Source organism: Drosophila guanche, unplaced genomic scaffold (assembly GCF_900245975.1).
Source record: "Drosophila guanche unplaced genomic scaffold, DGUA_6, whole genome shotgun sequence".
Classification (NCBI taxonomy): domain Eukaryota; kingdom Metazoa; phylum Arthropoda; class Insecta; order Diptera; family Drosophilidae; genus Drosophila; species Drosophila guanche.
Genome location: NW_022995754.1, coordinates 2,528,357 through 2,548,938, shown reverse-complemented (window position 1 = coordinate 2,548,938; position 20,582 = coordinate 2,528,357). Strand labels below are relative to the sequence as shown.

The following is a 20,582-nucleotide window of genomic DNA, read 5'->3' as shown; positions in this document are numbered from 1 at the left end:
ATGTACGGGGAGTGCTGCACCAAGAGCTGGGCCTATAACCGCGATTAAACGAGGGCCTGGGACAAGAATAACTTGAGCTGGGGCGAAATATCTTCAGAGTTTGTGGGTAGCTAAGATATAACTAATAGAAATAATAGCTAGAGATATGTGTAAGATATGTACATATGTACATACATTTTCTTACATTTATGTACAAATTTATGTACAATCTTTGAGTGCAAAAACCAGCATTAGCAGCAAACACAAAAATTCATTTTTCGGTTGAAATAAATTCGAAAAAAACAGTGTCAAAAACGGCTTTTAAAGCGCTCCCCTAGGAACCTATGTACATACATAAATACATACATAAGTGTATGTATGTATACATAGTACATATTGTGACCTTCATTTGCATCTTCGAACTCTTTTTCGCGGCAGTCACATGGCCGGGCCATTACCCAATTGCGATGATATTTAAGTTTCTGTTATTTCCCCTGCCTGGCTGCCTGGCTGCCTGGCCTGGTGGATTCTTAACGATATGCGACTATTTTGACCCCAAGAGACCGGCACAGCAAGGCAGAGAGAGAGAGAGGGAGAGTAAAGCAACGGCAAGAAACTGAAACTGAAAAGCACACGCACACAGCTGCACATTACGCCACAAATTTATTTGGATTGGGGTTGGGTCAGAATTTAAATATTCGAGCGCGACAGTCCGCACCATCGTCAAAAACCAACAACAAAGTAGAAAAAACGGCAACTGATTTTCGCCCGGTACTTGGGACTGATCGATGGATGGATGGACGATCGCTTTCGATTCAGATTCCAGCCCAGATTCGGTCTTGGCTTCGGGCTTCGATCTGCTTGATTTGTCATGAGACGGTTACCCCCGTGCCTATGCCCCATGCCAAGCCAAGCCAAGCCATCCCGTCGAGTCGTCATCTTTTTTCTTTATCTATTGCCAAATGCAGCGGCGGCTGCGGGCAGGGGGAGGGTATCTGCCTTTGGCCCTGGGGTCTCAGTCGATTGGTTCATCAGAAAAAATGTTGGTTAAAATTATAACCCAACATGGTCTGGATCGTTTCCCCCCGCTTTGGATTGTTTGTGGACACAAAAACAGTCGCCGTAAATTTTATGGCCTGATTGAGTTGGGTTTGGGGTTGGGCTGTGAGCTGTGAGCTGTGAGCTGTGAGCTGAGAGCTGAGTTCAATTAGGGTTCGTTTTCGTTTCATTTCGGGCTTATCGAATGGGTAAGAAGACGAAGCAAAAAAAAAAACGCCAACAGTTACGATCGTTCATGTTCCTGCCTAACCCCCCTCCTGCCAGCACTCTACGCTGCCTGGCCTGGCGTTTTGACCTGTGTCAATATTTATTGACTTTGTATTTACAGCCAAGACTCTATTTGCATTGAATTAGTGATTAATTTCACTGATAAGCGACGAACCATGGGGACGGCAGAAGAAGGGCTCTGTGGTGTTTCCTAATACTCGTTTAAGTACGAACATGAATATGTACAAATGTATGTACATACATATATATGTACATATATTTGTAAGAGGCTATTAATGGGTTGGGCAGGGTTACTAGTTTCCTGATGAGGAGGAGTCGCTGAAAGAAGTCGAGTTTCAGGAATTAAATTCAGGAACAAATCCTTGATACGCGTATTAAATACATTATTATGTACATATATGTATGTAGTATGTATGAACAAATGCATATTTTATTTCATTTGTAAAAAATCTTCCTGTTCGTGCCATCATCGTTTGGGCTCTCAAATTCACTTTACTTTACCGTTTTATGGCTGCCCAATTAACTGCGCATTATTGCCAGAGACCAACTAAAGAGCAGAAAACTCATTTTGCCCCATAAAAGTTCACATAAATACAGCCGTACATACATATTTATTCTTGTGCATATGTATGAAAGTACATATGTACACACACATGAGAATTTAATCAGCAGTAGCCGTCAAGTAGAGAACAAATTCCGCTTGCATGGGTTTCAATTTGGCTTGAAAAATACCAAAAGGAAACAGAGTCGTAGCGGGCGGGCAGACTAGGGAGGGAGGGTCTTTCATCTGGCGAGAGATCATGCGATCGGGCCAGATTGAGAGGCATTGGGTTGGGTCATAGAGGGTACTGCAACGGAAGCGGCTGCTTGGCTGTCCGTCCCTCCGTCGAGAAGATTGTGAGCTCGAGAGATGGGAATGGGCATCTACTGTGTGTGTGTGTGAATGTGGGGGCCCAGAGTTTTTGCCAGAAAAATGATCGTGACAACATTTGTGCGGGCACGTTGTGGCTGGGCTGCTGCCCCAAAACAGAATACATTAATTGACACTTGGCCGGAAATAGTTCATTAGGCATAAATTACGTACAGACAAAGCATTTCTGATCTCTCACTCTGTCACTCACTCTCTCTTGCTGCGCCTCTCTTTTTGCCATTTGCTTGCAGTGCGAGAGTCCGAGTCGATTGTCGTTGCTAGATTTTTTCAGCGGCTTAAATGGACAGAAATAGGGAACGAACTATTACTGTTATCTCTGCTGCTCTGCAGCGAATGTGAGTACAAAGCGCAGGCCACAACAAAACGCACACACAAATGGATACATTCATCTCGCTCGCTCACTTACCCACTCACTGCAAGTCCTCTGTCTCTGTTGCTCCTTGGCAGTATCGCCAACATGTGTGATCCAAATGTTCTGAGTTCTCTTGTAAATTTTTACAAACGAGGAAGTACGATAATGGACTGAACTTCGACTTCGGATCGGAATCGGAATCGCGGCGGTAACTGCAGCGAAAGAAGACAAGACGACGCGGCAAGCAGGCAGAAAGACAGACCCAAAGCAGTACAAACAGAACGACAATTCTACTAAAACGCAATTGTAGACGCGAAGAAGAGACAGAGAGAGCGAGAGAGAACCGAATTCATCGTTGCCATGCCCTCCCTCCCCCACTCCACATTACTTAAGCGGGCTCAAATCTGCCCCCTACTACCCTCCAGAAGATCCCCCCTCGACAACAAACACACACACACAGCAGTTGGTGGATGGGCAGAGGGTGATGCATACGAAATTGAAACTGAAATGAGTGCTGCAATTGCTGTGAGACAAGAGGGAGTTTGAGGAAGTACACTGGTGTACGTTGCGTTGGACCACTGCGAGTGGGCCGATAGTCCGCTTGTCCCGGCAACAGTTTGTGCCGCTCTTAATAAATAAATTTAATCTGTGAGGGTACGCGTATGCAATGGGGTGTACTAGACCGTTCTGTGCTTAAGAGTCGACCAAAGTGTGGGTTATACTCTCTCTTAGGATACCATTATTTTCTGTCAATTTTTGTCAGCCCCTAAAGTTTTGTGTTATGTCTCTTGAAATTCCGCTGCAAGAAATTCATCAACTAAACCTTCAGCGTTAGTCCAATTAGAATTTGATTAAAAAAAAAATAATTGTATACCTTATTGGTAAGATCTCTGATGAACTAAGAAGCCTCCCACTGTAGGGTATTACATTGCCATCTCTGTCGCGGAAAAGAAACGGCGAATTCGTCCAGCGCTACTGTAAACTGACGACACAAGCGCGAACGCGTCGACGGATTTTTGTATTACACACATTTTCTTGTTCTGTTTCTCTTCTCCTCTTGATTGTATTCACTGGAATGTGTGTGTGTGTGCGCTGGCTGGCGTCGCTGCTTTTCGCGTTCGTTCGCTCGCCGTTCCTCGTTTGCTTTTACTTTCTGTTGCTCTGTTGTGTGATTGCAATTAAACGGCATTTTTCCATTCTGTTGAGAGCGGCAAAGCGAGCGCAGAAGAGAACGTTTCGATTGTGACCTGGTCGTCTGTCTCGGCCTGACCGACTCCGATAACGGTACACTTTGTTCCATCTAAGCAGCGTGCCAGACAGAGAGAGCGCGAGACTGAGAGCCAAAAACAGAAACGAAACAGAGAGAGAGAGGACGGACTTGTTGTTGTGTTGTTGCGCTCTCTCCTTCCTTCATGATGTGCGCGTGATTTTCTGGCTTTGAATGCGGGCTTGCTGCCAGCGTCGACGCCGCTCGATTTTCTGCCGCTGCTCGTTGCGGTGGTTGTTATTTTTTTGGTTTCCGTTTTTATTCGCCGTTTAAACTTGGTCGTGAGAGGGTAGCCTCCTCAAATCCGCCCTGCCCGCGATCGTGCCCTGTCGTGTCGTGTCTTAGTGCAAAAAGTGCAAAGTGAAGACGGAACACTGGCCGCCAACATAAATCTGCAGATTCTCCAGCACATCTTGATGGCTCCCGTGAGCGCTATCTCTGGCCGATCGCCCAGCGCCACCAACTCGTTGCAGGACCTGAGCGCAGCCGCAGCTGCTATTGCCCTGGACATGACGCCCAAGGTGGACCTGATGCCCCTGTCCTCCTCCACGGCTGTGGCGCCCACGCAGAAGATCAAGAAATGTGTGTAGTCCTCGCGCATCCTTCGCCATACCCTCAATCAACCCCTCTTGTTTGTTTTGTTTTCCCCCCTCTGTAGTGGTACGTCGAAATGCTTCCGACAAGCTAAAGCTCATTCAAATGGTGCACGACAATCCCATCTTGTGGGACTCGCGTCTGCCCAACTTCAAGGGCGCCGAGGAGGAGAAGAACCGCGCCTGGGAGCACATCGGACGTGAGTTCAATGCTCCGGGTCGCCGAGTGGCGCGCGCATTCAAATCTCTGCGAGAATCCTATCGTCGGGAGTTGGCCCACGTCAAGATGATGGGCAACGGCTTCAAGCCCAAGTGGAGCCTGTACGAGGCCATGGATTTTCTGCGAGATGTCATCAGAGAGAGAAAGTGAGTACAAATCGTATTGGCAGTGTTCGTGTCACGATTGAGTTAAATGGACCATGAATGGGTCTTGGTTCCGATATTTTCAATGTTATTTCGTATTTATCATGTCGCTGGCTCATCTTACACTCACTTGATGTACTCATTGTCCGTGCTTTTGACTAATATTACAAAGAGTTTCGATAAGCGTCTGTGTCTGCTCCCTCTCGATCGATTCATAGGAGGCATTGGGGTGTGTGGTCAAAGTGCACCTTCAAGTCATGAATAATGGCTTTTGGTTCTTGGCTTGGCTGTCTCTCTGTCTGTGTGTCTGTGTCTGTCATTCTCATGCTCATTGTCCGTGGCTTTGTGTGTGCAGAGCGCGGGTGCAAACTACTACACGATCCTCATTTATATTTCCTTTGGGTGGTGACTCATGCGCTAGATCTTGGTTGGAAATCGAAAAGATGGCACACTTAAAATAAATTGTTATTGTAGCTGAGACACACACACACGTATAAGACACACACACTGACATATCGTATAAGGTCTGGGGGCTAAGGTTTGTGTTCTCCCCCCGGTTTTAATGTTGTTGACGTCGCTGATCGGTGGAGAAGCAATTCCATGCAAAGTTGAATGTTGTTATGTTGTGGGGTGGTGGCATACATAGTCTAATGGCATAATTGTTTGAAGTGGAATACTTCTTGGAAACTTATCAGTTCATGGGGGTAGCGCCTGCTGTCCCAAGTGCCATTGAAATCGATTTCCTGCTGGATTATGAGTCACGCTAATAGGCAAACATTATGGTTACAAAAAATCCGATCTACCCTTACTGGATCTACAACTTTATAGCCAACTTTATAAGAAAAATCATCAAGTCCTGCTCAACCCTGGCTCATATCCTTTCAAACGCTAACCAGTTAGCATCGCTGATAATTTGCATAGCGAACTCTGGACAAATCTCAGCTCAGTATCTGAGCAAAAACATCTGCCCAACAACAAAAATATGCATATGTGGATGGGATGGCCGTGTGCACATTTAAGTACTCGTAGAGCGAACATCGGAGCGGTAACGTGGAAAAAACCAATCCAGAACAAAGGAATGACCAGGCCAGAGACCAGAGACCGAGACCCGCCGCCAGTCGAGAGTCTGCCCCGACCAATGTTCTGGCTCATATGGAGCTCAACTTGTATAAGAATGTGTGCTGGTGTGTGTGTGGATTGTGGATTGTACTTTATGTACATATTTATATGAAATAAGGCCATTTCCTTTCAATTGACTGTACCCACATGGGCAACAAGCAGTCGACGGCCCCGACACATGCCCGCACACCACACACACCAACACACACACACACACAAGAGTCCATATGTATATATATTTAAATTTTTATTATTTTGAGCTGATAACAGACAACACAGAAACGGAACGGAACGGACTCGGCCCGGCCCGGGCCCGGTACAGCGCCTGAGCCGCCGCCATAGCCATAGCCATAAAAACAGATCTCGCCAAGCAGCGAATATTCTACAGCATTATACAACGACAGAGGCGAGGTCTCGCCATCAGCCACCAGCCTCCAGCTTCCAGCCGCCAGCCTCTAGCCTTAGCATCATCGCCACTTGAACCAAAAACAAAATTGAGGGAAGCTGCAAAAACCAACAAAATACAACAGCAACAAAAAAACGTACTACTGGTGGTGGTAGCGCGCTCGAGCCTCAGAGACAGTGAGAATGTATGAGTGATGAAGGAATAGAGGGATAGAGAAGACAGAAGAGAGACAGGGAAAGAGCGATAAATTAATGAGAGCAATATGAAAATGACAATCGTGGACCAAGTTTAGAAAAGAATCGCAGACGAGTGTCGGTCGGTTGGTCGGGTCGGGTCGGCTGTGGGAGAGAGAAAATGAGGCATGTCAGTGTGAATGTTCTGCGCTGCGCTGACTGTGTCTGTGTGTGTGTGGCTGTATGGGTGAGCAATTGAACAGCCAGTCTCAGCCTCGGCTTTGGCTTCGACTTCGGCCAGGGTTAAAAATATGCCCACGACCAGCCCAGCAGCAGAGGGGCAGACGGACGGGGGGGACAAGCGAATCGGCAGAGCCACAACACATCAGTACCGGGCCTGTGGGGTTGCTCGGCCATCTTCCGTCTCCCTCTCTAGCTGCTCCCCGATCGAGTCCACGTACGCGTAAAAACACAGCTCTGGTCAAATGAATAGCAATGGAAATGCAAGTTGTGGGTACACATTTTTCTTGCAATATTTATTATGATCGGTGTTTGCCTAAAGACTTTCTTGGGGATAAATATTCCAAGTAGCAAAACTAATTCTCATTTAAATCTTGAGCTATTAATCTTTGCATGCATGATATGTGTTCTCTGTGTTGCTATTATTTTGATCGCTGCTGTGCCGCACACATCTGAGCATGTTCTCCTGTTCGGCTCTTTGCATTCGGCTGTCTGTGTGTCACGCTTATGATTTAATAAGCAAATGAGCTGCAAAATTGATGAAACTGTTGTTTGCCCTCCCTCCCCACCCTGCACTACCACGGTAGCTGCCATCGAACCACGCCCCATAATCACTGTTTTGCGATCTTCCCCTTCTTCATTAAATGTTTTTCCAGTGCGTCAGACACACACAAAAGTGGGCGTTTACCCCCACATTCCAATCCCATAGCCCCATTTCATTTGCACTGCCAAATATTTGTGCCCGATTAGGCAATTGGGAGGGATTATTATTCATTTTATCACACGATCAATAAGCTGGGATTGGGAAATTGTTTTTAACGATCATCATAATTATTTCTGACTCAAAACGACGGTGGGAATAATCTGACCAAGTGCAGATAACGCCGCGATTTGTGGAATTTTCCCCGCTAAAATCCCCCGAAAAGTGTAAACTGTCTAATGGTCTCTGGTCAGGGTCCTGTATTTTTTTTGGGTCAGAGCGGAAGCAAATATTGATAAGACCAAGGGAAACCATTCGAGCCAAGACCACAGAAGCCGCAGGCAAATAGAGTTCTCTCTTCCAGAGAGCGAGATAGTGGAACATGTGAAAATGCATTTGGCCCTGATTAGTCCTGACTGTCTGGCATATCATTTTACATACAACATTTTCCAATTGTCAACTACCTGCTAGAGACAGAGAGAGATAAGCCGTGGAGTGTCTTGTTAGGGCGGGGGAGAGTTGTTCTCTTCTTCATATTCTTCCCCTTGTAAATGGGCACACAACTGGGCCAAGCCGCGACTTTGTGGAGTTGGGGGTCGACAGCAACGCTAAAAATAGCCACGTTCAGGCGTTCACCCAGAGCAGAGAGAGAGTCCCTGGCAGCTGCATTGTTTTGGGAAAATGCTCTTGAAATTTGAGACGCAGGAAGGGAAACCAGCCCCGAACGACAGAGCCAAGGTCTGGGTTTTTTTGGGACATTGAAATAAATTTTGGTTCTGGTTATGTTCACTACCATATTGTATCGAATCTGCTCTTTGGGGTTTGTTTGAGCACGTTTGGGACTACCATTTCGGGGGGTTGTCTGCGATTTTGGTCTATTTCTGGCATGGCCTGTTGTAGGTTCATGTGAATGGTTGGGAAAAAACAGGGAAATGGATTTAAATCCGTGTTTCATGCAAAGCTTTCTTGTCTTTAAATTCATTCTAATTCTGTTTCTCCTTTTTTCAGAGGCGCTTCTCATGCCACAGATCTCAGCCTGAGCGCCTATGCGGCTCATCTGCACAACAACAATAACAGCCACAATAACAACAACCACAACAGCCTGCTGGGCGGCGGAGCTGGTGGCAAAGCAGGCGCCGGAATGAAGTTATCCTCAAGCTTCAACGACTCGGCCTCTGCACTGAATCTGTCCAAGTGCTCGACTTTGAATGCGAGCGGTGACGATTACTATTGCGATTACTATGTGAAGCCGGAGCTGGATCTCTCGACGGGCGGCGGCGGCGTAGGCGGTGCAGGGAGCAGCAGCAGCGGCAGCTGTTCGGGTGGTGGCGGCGGGCCGCCCGCTCTGCCACAGCCTGCCCATCAGCATCAGGCGAATAACGACAGTCGGGTGAGCTCCACCAGGAATGAGCATCATCATCTGCAGCAGAGCTACGACGACATGGACGCGAGCTCGTTGCGGAGCGGCGACGAGGATGCCGATGCGGATGCCGGCAATGCCTCCGATGGGGTGGAGGAACTGGAGGCCATCGATGCAGACTTTCCCTATCCCCTCATACTCGACTCGAACTCACCGGGCAGCACCAATGCCGGCGTGGATGAGGTGGCCTCCTCCCGTAAGCGTCGTCGCAATGGCGAGCACGGGGACCTGGACGACGGCGATGCAGACGGTGCTGATGTCGGCGGTGTCATCGATGGCGATGACTACGAAGAGCAGATGCTGCAGCAGCATCGCCATTTGCGGCAGCAACAGAATGCAGCTGTAGTCACCGGTGGACTGGATCTGCCGCCACCACAAACGGTGCGCGAGGTTCTCAACTCAAAGTTCTGTGGCTTCATCTCGGCCAAGCTGAACAGCATGGAGGACTCCGAGGCGGATAATCTGATGAATCGCATACTCCTGCTACTCGTGCAAATGCAGCAATGCGAAGGAGCTGTCAAGTAGAATCTGAACTCAAGCTCAAGGTTGCGGGATCTAGTTTTTAGTAGCAGAAGAAAAGCCTCACATTATGGATTAATGCAATGCGGCCGCTCAAAGCAAATAGATTTTTCTTGCCATAGACTTTGCTTCGAACCCCAAGCCGTAGGAAAAGTAATGCCAAAACTGTGCCATACCAAAAAACAAACGAATCAAGAAACAAATCGAACAAATATGCAACTGAAGGAACTGTTTATACCTTAGGAATCATATCACTAACACATTTTAAATATGCATAAACAAAAAGCAAACACTCAAAGAAGAAACACAACAAACACAAAGAGAAAGACAAAGAGAAAGACAAAGACAAAGACAAAGACACAGAAAGTAAGAGTAAGAAGGTTAAGTGAATTAGTTTAGTGTAAATGTAAATGTTAATTTCGTTCTAAGCCCCAAGATCAACTGTAGATCGTACACATATAATGCACCCAACCAACGTCTCATCACATGAAAGAGCTAGACAAAAAGTAGTAGTGCTACACGAAGTGGCAATTCTCGATATTTTTTGTTGTCATTTAAGCAAATTAGTTCAAAACACTCGAACAGACTCTATATCTAAGCCATAATTTCCATATGCAGGAAACATATTTATAGTTAACGTTTTATTTCTAGAGCATTTCGCTTGCCATATTTTTGCTAAAATCCTGGAGAGAAATTACAACAATTTTTGGTTCAATAAACACACAAAAACGTGTGAGAAAAATTAATCAAGGATCTTCCCTCAATCTCTATCAACAATTTGTGTATGTAATCTTATTGTTTGTGCTGTAATTTGTCTCACTGTTTTCCATACTTCATTAAACAGGCAAGAGCAAACCCCTGTACCCGCATGGACCCATGACCGAGTCGCACATTTGGCCAGATGTCACGCATACCATGCATGGCCCGTAGAAACCCTCTTCACACACGAGATATCGAACCATTAATACAGAAGGCGTCATAAAAACCAGTCAACAATGAGACAAAAGATTAGAGCCGAAGCATGCGCATGCGCCAGAGGCCCCTAGATGCTCTGCTCGCTGGGCTCAGAGAGGAGAGCCAACAGATGTGGGCAAATGCCACAACCAGAACCTGGGACCAGGCTGTTGAAGTAGAGATCTGGCTATGAATGAAACGTTGGCAAGGGGAATGGGAGCGCAGAGTGTGCACATTGAGGCTGTGGCAAGATGAAACCAACCCTTAAGATTGGGAATTGGCCCGGCCAGACCGCTGCCTAAAACAACAAAGAGCCCTGCCTCAAACCCTCAGTAGCTCTGCAGAAATCGCGTCGCGCATGCGCGGAAAATTGCCAAAAGCGGTACCCGGTCACGATACAGAACCCGAGAGAACTCAGAACTGGTTTCTCATGGCATTGATGACTGGCTGGACCCTTTTGTTGGCCTTCTTTGAGAGCCGCTTAAGGGATGCGATGCTGCCATGTTGTCTGGATGCTGACGGTCCCTGGGTTCAATGACCATGGCTATAATTTCAGGGCAGCAGCACGCACACACGCAGACATCAATCGCTGTTTAATGGCTTCATATTTCGTTGTAAAAATATATTAGAGAGATTCGATTGCAAATTTATAATCTTAATTTAGCCTGAAGAACTTTTAAGGAGAACTTTATGTCAGCTTCCGACTAAAAGTTCTGAGGTCTAAATTATTTTTATATTTGCAAACTCTGGATTTATAATTTATTGAGCGATTGCTTTGACTGTCGGACATCGCTCCACCCATCAGATCTGCTGCTGGCTGCGGCACTCAAATTGCTGGAGCTCCTAATGTTCGTCGAGCTTTTGGTGCAGGGCCCCTCGTCCAGTCGCAGATACTGCCAGCTGAGTGGCCAACCTTTGGCTAGTTTTTCAGAGGGAGTGGCATTTGCCTTTTGCTTGCGATTTGCGGCTCTGGGACTGCCCTTTGGGATCGCTTCTAAGTGATTCTTGGCTGTAGATCGCACCTTGTTCACGGCCAGCCCATCGCCCGTGTGTCGTTTGTAGTGCGTTTCACTTAAGACAGAGTAAAGTCTGCCGGGATTCGGGGACACATCCTTCTTGCTTGATGTATTTCTGGGTGTACTTCTGCTGGATGAACCACTCTTTCTGCGCGCTTTGTACGAGGGACAATCTTTGCTGCATTCGCCACGGGTATGTCTATCACCAGCGCCGCCATGTCCTGGTTGCGCTCTCGGTGTCCCTAGGGCGTTCTTGCCTCCCTTGCTCTTGCCTTTGCCCTTGCGATGCTTTGACTTTGATTTGGAAGGCGATGACTGCCCCTCATTATCGGTGTCCGCGTAGATGGTGTCCGACCAAGCCTCGGAGAGAAACGTACCTCTGGAAGCATTGCCCTGCAGTTCTTCTCCCTCCAAGCCATAATCCTCTTCGTATCCATCCGCACTATCCCCAGTGGTCTCGCCACGACTCTGCGCCGTTCTGTCCGTCACAAAGTAATCGTCGACCGCAGCGGCCAGGCTCTTGAGACGTCCCCGCAGCTGTGCAATGATCTTGTGCTGCTTGACCCGCACACTGCCCATTGTCGAGGCATCCGACTGCAGCGTGGGCAGCTTTTCCTGCTGCTCTCGAGCAGATCCATCCAGTGGCTCGCTGGTCATGCGCTCCAGCTCCTTGAGCAGCGCAATCCGCTCCGAGTCCGAGGCGGCGGCTATTTGGCGCAAGCGGAACTGCACCTTGGCATAGTGCGATGTGAGGGTGAAGAGTGCCTCCTGCAGCTGCTGCAATTCGTCCTCCAGCTGGCACTCGTACGGGGTCAGCTGTCGTCCAACCAAGTGTCCGTATCGGTAGCCTTCCTTCTCATCGTCGGATGTGTGCGCTGACGCTGGCAGTCTGGACTTTCCCTTTGTGGGTTCTTTCTGGGCAGCTTTACGGCTGCTTGAGTCTTGCCCTTCTGGCTGCTCCTCAACGGTTTTTGGCTTACCTACACAGCCACAGCCATAGGAACAGGCACATGTATTGAAGGACATTTTCTTGTAGGTTTTGCTTGTGTCTGGAACTTGAATGATATTTAATTTTGAAAGTTAACCCAAAAGTAGCAAAGATTAGAGAGAGAATTAATAGAGAGTTTATCGACAATACTCACATATTAGTTGAGCCTGTGATCGATGGGGGAACAGCCTTTCCTTTTGGTAGGTTCTGGAATTGGAACCACTTGCATTTCCGACCGATCTTCGATTGGGTTTGCGCTGTTCCTACAGGTCTTCGATTGGGTTTTGAGCTGGCTCTTTATGCCCTTCCCTTGGCTTTGATATTCGCCTGAAAATATTTTCAAGCAGTTGCCAAAATTAGACAATTTTCTAGGCGCTTAACGACAGCCCCTTGATGGGTTCTGGTTTTGGATGTGTTTGGGCCACGACCATTATCCACATTGTTGCCAATTCATTGATACTCGTTCGTCATGCCACTCCACAGCTCCTCTGCTGCCTCGCTCGCTCTCTATCTCGGACATTGTTTGGAAAACAAACGCCGTGTCCCTGGGCAGGGCACACTCCAACGGGCGAGGTGGCCGCATGCAACATTAACACGCGAAATGTGCAACAAGCTGAAAAATTGCCAGTTGTAATCAATGCCTGGTCTGTGGGGCCTGTTCCCTGCTCTACTTTTACTATCTCCAAACGGGGATTGAGGGGAGGTGGCATCGTTCGATGCGCCACAGGGCGCCAGAGCAGAACACACTAACCAAATTTCATGTATCCGAAAGATTTAGCCGTGTTGCAAGCAATTGATTTGGCCCCCTACACGGACGAGGACGCGGACAAGGGCACAGCCACGGACAGCGGACAACGGACAGCGGACAGCGGACAGCGGATTGGGATACGGACACGGAACACGGACAGCACAGGAAGGCACCTGGCTGCGCTGCAAGCCCTTGAGGGTATGCCGAATTGGAGCGAAAGCCCGTTGCACGAGCCCAGAGAAGAGGAGAGAGCGAGAGAGCGAGAGCAAGAGTCCTGTGCTCCTCCGTCGCCTGGTATCGGGAAGCAAAGGCCGCGTTGCGTCATTTGTAAGCGGATGAACATGAAAACTATATAAGATTTTAGGCAAATTGGGGGGGGATTGGGTGGGCACAGAACCCCCAGATCCAACCATCCACCCACCAGTGTGGCGCGTCTGTGGGGCAGGTCGTGCGTGTGTCTCGTTTTGCAAGGGATTTTAAATGAAAGCTGATTACAGACAAGCGAACCAAAAGGGGCAGCTAAAAATAGGTAAAGAAAAGTTCGCTAGAAGCAGCTGTCGTGCTCCGCTCTCTGTGCATTTTTTTTCTAACCCGTACTCTGTCCTCTGGCTTTGGACAATCAGATAACAATATTACTTAAGCAGTTCTTTGTCGTCTACTCTGGCAACGAGCTTATTTATTATACCGCTGCACACCCGTGGCGAGTGTTGGGGCAGGTCCACACGCCTGTGGACCTCTGACGGGTGTCCCATTTGGCTTTCGCACTTCGGACCCCACCTCGTAAATCGCACCAAAGTGGCGTCCGCGGAGCGTCTGGGAGCTGGGAGCTGGAAGCAGTAGACGTCGCTGGAGAAATGATATGGCCAGAACGTCAGCTGTCAGCAGAAATGTGGAGCACGACGGCGAAATAGAGAGAGCGAGAGAGCGCGGCTCTCTCGCCTGGAAGTTTTATGGCAAAGTGTGCTATAAACACTGGAATTCGCTCGTTTCGTTTATGGCAAAACGCAATTTAAGAGAGTCCATTGTTTACTTAAGAGCGTGGAGTGTTTACATGTTTGAAAAGTAATTAATTATGATTTATGTTTAATTAAAAAGTTTATTCGGAGGGTGCAGTAATTAAGCTGTTAGTTTGTGATAATATTATCATATATAATTAAATGCATTCCCCCCCATTTATTTGATTGTGTTTTGTTTACCGTAAGAGAGAACCTTCAGCTTTGCCTGCTGGCAGTTGAATAAATCTGCTTTGCTATTTCTGCACTTGAAAGCCCAAACACACATTCCAGAGATTCCAATGAAATTAGCCGACTATGCAACAGGGGCGAAGGGAGTGAGTGAGAGAGAGAGTGAGCGTCAGCAGAGAGAGAGCAAAGCTATGCACTTGCACTCTCCCGCTCTGGCTCATCAAACAGCTTTGCTTATTCCGTTAGAGCAGTTAATGGGTTCCGTTTGTGGAAATAATACAGAATTAATCAGACGGTATGGAAATTCTCTTTAGGGAACTCAAAGGAATCACAAATGCCGGCTACGGCTACGGCTACGGCAGCTGCTCTCTCGTCGCCACTGATTTCGGGAACCTACTCTCTCGCTGTCACTGATTACGGCTCCTACTCTTTCCGTTTCGGCTCTGCTTCGTTTCGCACTGGAAGCCTTTCGGCCTCACTGGCTGCACATCGCGACGACATTGATTCCCGACGGCTATTGCAGAGGAAGCAAAGTCAGTAGTTCCTGCCTGGCCTGTCCTGGCCTGCACTTGCCGCCGTGTTCCGTGTGCGCTCCGTGTGCCGTGCCATTCAGTTGCAAACGAACGACCTAGGCGACGGGTTCGAAAGCTCGCACGGCCATCTACACCCAAAAAAAAAAAACTCTCACTGAAAATCAGCAAAGACAACTGGCGAATAATTGTAGGCGTCAAGTGCCAGGCGCTGGCCACAAAAAGCAGACTTTAAAATTAAGTAACGTGTTTTAATACGCGACTAACATACTTCTTGGTGTTTCGCGTTCAAAAACAAGAAAAAGAAAAGCAAACGGGCAGCAAATCCAACAGAAAGGCTTATATTTTGAGCGATTTTTTGAGCAAGACACGTTTCTCGGACCATCAATTGTTCTGACAGTGCAAGAAGCTACTGCAAGAAGCCTGCCTTCAGCTCGTTTTCCATTAAAATATAGTACATATATTTCCTTTGAGAAATCCGCCGAGTCCTGCCCCAAAATTACCTTCAATTCGACTCGTATTAGATTGCTTTTGCAAGGGCTTGACTGGGTTTGGCACGTGCCCGAACTTTGACAGTGACTTGCAGCAGATGCACAGACAGCGCACAGGCACAGGCTATGGCGACTGCCTAGAGATAATAAAAGTTCTGATTGATGGTAACGAGCTTATAATCAGTGGCAGACAGAACCTCTTCAATTTCGATATTTAACTTGAATTTAATTGAGCAACATGCTACGAAGCAGCCACGAAGATGTGTCTGCTGCCGCTCAATTGATTTGCATTTAAAATACTAAAATAAACTCGTGCACGCGTGTGATCCCATAAATAATAATCCCACAAGACACAGGCAGCAGCCGCAAGAGAAATATAAATTGAAGCTGCATCTGCAGCAAGTGTTGGAATTTTGCAATTCGATTAGGCGGGATGATAAATTCGATTAAGTTGCAGCAATCCTGAGCGCCGGCAAATGCTACAACCGAGCTTGCGTATTTTTTTTGTGGGTAAGTGCAAATTTTTGTAGATGTCAGAAATGTTATTTACTTATCTGCCGTTGATGGAAATTCAATTTGTCGTGAGCAAATCCATTGGGAGCGTTCCTCCTGCCTTCCACTCGAGCGATTTCAGACAATGTTGCTCCGAAATTGCCTTGGGAATGGCTGCGAGGCTCATCATTAAAATGAAAAGTGCACTTGGAGTGCTTCTAAATATCAGAGAGAGAGAGAGAGAGCATGCAAAACAATATTAAAATACTTTCGTTGAGCGTTGTGGGGCGTTGAGGAAAAACGAATATGCAAATCGTTTCAAACTGCAATTGCATTGCGGAAAAGTGAATGAAAAGCGGCGTATGCCCCGAGGGAAAGTTTTAGCAAATTCATTCAGTCAGTCAGTCAGGGAGTCAGGGATTCAGCGAGTCAGCGAGTCAGCGAGTCATTCAGTCAATCGGCAAGCAAACAACAGCACAAAATTCTCGCAAAATTACAATAAACAATGCACAAAGTGCGAAAAGTACGAAAGAATTTTAATTAAACACAAATAACAGCGAGAGGAGTGAAGGATGGAGGAAGCTGACTGCTTTTGGCGCACTTTTAATTGCAGAGGCCCTGAAAGTGCATGTTTTGTGCGAAGAAGGAGAAGCTGCCTTCCCGCAGGAGCTTCCCTCCATCGATTGTCATTTATTCTCACCGAGATGCTTGGGCGAGGGCGGAGCACTTCAGGTGAAGTGCGAATTGAGGCGCCGTTGGAGTGCAACCAGAGAATAGCTCGCTGCTCAAGTGGAAAAGCGACTGAAGAGTGCCGGCAGAGGGAAAATGATGCAAAGATGCCAACACAATAAGAAGCAACAACTGCAGACAGAAAAGAAAGCAAACAAAAACAAACACAGAGAGAAAGGTTATGCGAAAGGTACATGCAGAGACAGACAATGGGAAAAAGCAATGTGCAAAAGGGGGAAATGCCAGTTTCAAATGTTTGCCAGCACAGGCGAAATTCAGTTCTTTAATCCGCCAAACTTTCCCTAGCCTCTTAGACACTTTTCGTAAATTTCCAACATCATTATTATCCGATACTCAGCTATATTCGTGTTGCGGATACACCGTCGTGGCTGTGCGGTTAAATGTTTCGCCAGGAGGCACAGGTAGACGCCGCAGTCATCGTTGTTGGATTGCTGTGGCGTCATTGCATCATGTTCCTTGGCCCAGAGACTTGGGTCCAGTGGCTGGCCGTGTTTGTCCTCGAACTCCTCGCACAAATATCGCTCCAATGCCGTGAGCAACTTGCAATTTTCACCCGCCTTCGAATCGTAGTACGTAATTGCCTGCCTGGCCATATCTATCACCGCCAAGGTCCAGTGGAAATGCTGATTCACTGGCACGAGTATCAGATCATACGCAAAGATATTCACGTTCCGAGTCCAGCGACGCACAGCGGCATGGCCGCCGCCATCCAGTAATTTCTCTGCGAAAAACGTCGACATGGCATACACCGAGGGATGGTCCAGCGCCTCCGAACGTTCCACAATCAGGCAGAGGTAGAAATTGATAATATTATCATTCAGCCAGCAGCTGGGCGCAAGCCTACGCAGATCTCCGCGGTAAATGGACAGCTTAAACTTTTCAACCATCTTTTCCGAGTCCTGGCCAACCAGCAGGGATTCTGCAAGCATCAGATCATCCTTGCTGAGACGCGTGGCACGTCTTGGCATTGTTGGGTTGGCTTCATCGGAGTGTACCTCCTCCGGTTCGGAGTCAGAACTTGGACAAATAATTGTGACGGCCTCGGGCACACCTTGGTAGCCCGACTCCTGCTCATCTTCCGATGAATCTAAGATCTCCACGATTGCTGGAATGATTATTTTGTCTAGGAACTTTCAGCACGTTAAAACTCGCATAAGAAATCCGCTTACAGTTTTCGGTTTGGTAGCTTTGGTAGCCCGACTCCTGCTCATCTTCCGATGAATCTAAGATCTCCACGATTGCTGGAATGAATATTTTATCTAGGAACTTTCAGCACGTTAAAACTCGCATAAGAAATCCGCTTACAGTTTTCGGTTTGGTAGCTTTGGTAGCCCGACTCCTGCTCATCTTCCGATGAATCTAAGATCTCCACGATTGCTGGAATGATTATTTTGTCTAGGAACTTTCTGCACGTTAAAACTCGCATAAGAAATCCGCTTACAGTTTTCGGTTTGGTAGCTTTGGTAGCCCGACTCCTGCTCATCTTCCGATGAATCTAAGATCTCCACGATTGCTGGAATGATTATTTTGTCTAGGAACTTTCTGCACGTTAAAACTCGCATAAGAAATCCGCTTACAGTTTTCGGTTTCGGTTTCGGTTTCGGTGTTCATTATCTCACTCTGCTCAATGCTCAAAATTACCAACAGAATCTTCGCAAATACTTAATAATAATTTCCAAACAAACAAAGGGAAATTTCTTGCAACATTTGTTGCCAGCTAAAAAGTGTCGACTCACTCTTGGAGGCCTGCTTTGATGCTTGGCGAAAATGGCGATAGTATCGGTTTATGGCAATTGTTGAAAATTGAAATGTCATGTGCTTAACCCCCGACAGAGCAAAGCCAATAAATTTAAATAAATAAACTGTGAAAATGTTTTTGGGCGAAAAATGTTGAACATTTTAGCCAAACGGAAGCCTAAAATCAACCAAAAAAGGACTACCAAAAACGCATAAAAGTGTCAACATGGATTTCAATTAAAAATAAACTGCGAGCTGAAATTTGGCACTAATGAAAATTATGCCCACGGCAATTTCCAAACAATTGGAGCAAGTCCAGCAACCGCCTGGAACCCCCTGGAAAGGTGCCACTTAATTGGATGTAGATTTAATGTTGCTGTAGAAATAGTTTCCAGTTTGACCATTTCCTGGCCTGCTGCTTGCTATTCAATGAATATATTTCCTGACATTTTTGTGGCATTTTTGCATGTCAATAATATTTGTTTATTGTTACTAGCGCAAAAGAGGTATTATGCCTGGCAGCAGGAGCATGCCGTGCCACAGAGTATGCCACAAAACGGTGCAATAATTGGAGCTCGGGCACGGCACGACACACGAATTGGTTTTTGAAACTTGCGCCCGTAACGACCAATAATTGTTACAAATCGAAAAGCCAACCCTCAGCCGCCTCACCACCACGCGTTTTGGCCATTTCTCTTTTTTATTCATTGTAATTTTTCACATTTTTCCGTTCATGCAAATCGATTGATGGCGCTCGGCACGCAGCGTCAAAAAAAAGAGGGAGAAATAAAGGAAAATGGCTTCAATTGGCAGTCGGCTGGGGCAGAGCTCCCTGCCTGCCAGCAGGGGCACGTTTGCAAATTGCTGCCAAGCATTGTTGAAGTGTTGACCAAATATTTGACAACAATTTGTCGTTTCGCGGGGGGGGCGCAATGTCAAACCTCGAGGAATTACAGCAGGCCAGGACATAGCTGGTTGGCTCTGAAATTTTACTTATTTTTTGTTGCCATTTGCCATTTGATCTGGTTACGGGAAAGCAACCACCCCCCCCCCTGCGGTTGCTGCTCTTGTGTGTCGTCACATCTTAAACTACAGATATGTGCTCGTATTTTTCAATATCGCTAAAAAGGAAAAGGGGCAAACAAAAAACAAAACTGCATTGCGCCTGGCATGAATATATTGTCTACTGCCCCTGTTCTACCCCCCCCCGATATTTGTATGGCGCCAGCCTTGCGACAAAAAAATGCCTCTGTCCTGCCACTGGCGGCGGCCCTGGCCCCACAGATACCCAAACCCACACACAGCCCATGGACACAAAAGCGCGTAAGCGTATTATTAATGGCCTGCATAGAGGGCGGCCTGCATTTGGTGGTGGGGGCGGTGCGGATGGTTCCAATTGTGTGGCACTATCCACTTCCCTACCCCCCACTCACACACTGGCCGGGCAGTTCATATTTACTGCTTGTGCCCCGATTTTGGCCAGCATTATGGGGCAGGGCATGGCAGGGCAGGGCATGGCCTGGCGATGTGTTCCGCATTCATCTATCAGTCTTTGGCTTGCCTTTGTCTTTGCCTTTGCTTTTTCGTAGTTTTTAATAAAATGAAAGGCAACAAAAAAGGCAAAGGAACCCATTGTTACCAGCGCTATCCCCCCCAACCCTCCACTCCCTTACCACTTTGTGTGCTGGCTGGAAAATGAAATTTTAGCCCAGAGTCCAGAGTCCAGTCGTGCGGTTTGGCCGTCGCTCGTTTTTCACTTTTGACTCGTTGCAAAATATTTAAAATTGTTTTTCGAAAATGCAATAAAAATTAATTTTGAACAGAGGTTTCCCCCCGCAGCAAAAAGGATAATGAAAGGATAAATATAACGCACCCAATGGAACACTTTTTGATGAATTCATTTAGCCAAAGAGCTGGGCAGTGCCTGCCATTCATTTGGGCAGCAAATCAACGATTTAATGAACATTCAACAGAACAGAGGAAAAAGTTAACAAACACAAAAAATAACTACTAGCATCCTGGCAACATAATTATGTCCTGTCATCGTTATTCTTCATTGAGTGCCAGTGACAGGAACTGCCGCAATAATTGTGCGAAAAAATCAGACATCTATTTGAAATGATTTACACATGTCCCCGCCGATCGCTTCTGCAATAAATTCACATTTTGTTCGAGCAACGATTTTTAATTACTTGACGGAAGTGCCTCGGGCAGGAGGCGGCGGCAGGCATCAAAAGGATCTGCTGCAAGCGGACTCACATAATTAATTTATTATGCCCCCGAACCCTGTTAATGCGATGCGTATTAATATTAATAATATATATTGTCCGTGTATAGTCGGTC

At 47.0% G+C, this 20,582-nt stretch overlaps 3 protein-coding genes across 3 annotated transcripts; 1 reads left to right on the top strand and 2 right to left on the bottom strand.

The window, feature by feature from the left end:
- The first annotated feature begins 4,000 nt into the window (after nucleotides 1-4,000).
- LOC117589091 lies at nucleotides 4,001-9,532 on the top strand. Its single transcript, XM_034280729.1, has 3 exons — nucleotides 4,001-4,398; nucleotides 4,475-4,775; nucleotides 8,419-9,532. Exons 1-3 carry the CDS (start codon nucleotides 4,233-4,235, stop codon nucleotides 9,353-9,355), a joined length of 1,404 nt encoding a protein of 467 aa, XP_034136620.1. The 5' UTR covers nucleotides 4,001-4,232; the 3' UTR covers nucleotides 9,356-9,532.
- Nucleotides 9,533-11,020: 1,488 nt separating this feature from the next.
- Nucleotides 11,021-12,563, bottom strand: LOC117589092. Its single transcript, XM_034280730.1, has 2 exons — nucleotides 12,462-12,563; nucleotides 11,021-12,374 (listed from the first exon to the last, which is right to left on the bottom strand). Exon 2 carries the CDS (start codon nucleotides 12,343-12,345, stop codon nucleotides 11,056-11,058), a length of 1,290 nt encoding a protein of 429 aa, XP_034136621.1. The 5' UTR covers nucleotides 12,346-12,374; nucleotides 12,462-12,563; the 3' UTR covers nucleotides 11,021-11,055.
- Nucleotides 12,564-16,630: 4,067 nt separating this feature from the next.
- Nucleotides 16,631-19,401, bottom strand: LOC117589038 (sentrin-specific protease-like). Its single transcript, XM_034280666.1, has 5 exons — nucleotides 18,080-19,401; nucleotides 17,944-18,015; nucleotides 17,808-17,879; nucleotides 17,672-17,743; nucleotides 16,631-17,607 (listed from the first exon to the last, which is right to left on the bottom strand). The coding sequence occupies exons 1-5, from the start codon at nucleotides 18,111-18,113 to the stop codon at nucleotides 16,784-16,786; spliced, it is 1,074 nt and encodes a 357-aa protein (XP_034136557.1). The 5' UTR covers nucleotides 18,114-19,401; the 3' UTR covers nucleotides 16,631-16,783.
- Nucleotides 19,402-20,582: the final 1,181 nt, after the last annotated feature.

Coding starts and splice junctions, on each gene's coding strand:
- LOC117589091 (XM_034280729.1), top strand. CDS start 4,233: ATGGCTCCCGTGAGCGCTATCTCTGGCCGATCGCCCAGCGCCACCAAC. Junction 4,399..4,474: donor CACGCAGAAGATCAAGAAAT/GTGTGTAGTCCT, acceptor CCCCCTCTGTAG/TGGTACGTCGAAATGCTTCC. Junction 4,776..8,418: donor GATGTCATCAGAGAGAGAAA/GTGAGTACAAAT, acceptor TCCTTTTTTCAG/AGGCGCTTCTCATGCCACAG.
- LOC117589092 (XM_034280730.1), bottom strand. CDS start 12,345: ATGTCCTTCAATACATGTGCCTGTTCCTATGGCTGTGGCTGTGTAGGT.
- LOC117589038 (XM_034280666.1), bottom strand. CDS start 18,113: ATGAACACCGAAACCGAAACCGAAACCGAAAACT. Junction 17,880..17,943: donor AAGCTACCAAACCGAAAACT/GTAAGCGGATTT, acceptor TAATCATTCCAG/CAATCGTGGAGATCTTAGAT. Junction 17,608..17,671: donor AAGCTACCAAACCGAAAACT/GTAAGCGGATTT, acceptor TAATCATTCCAG/CAATCGTGGAGATCTTAGAT.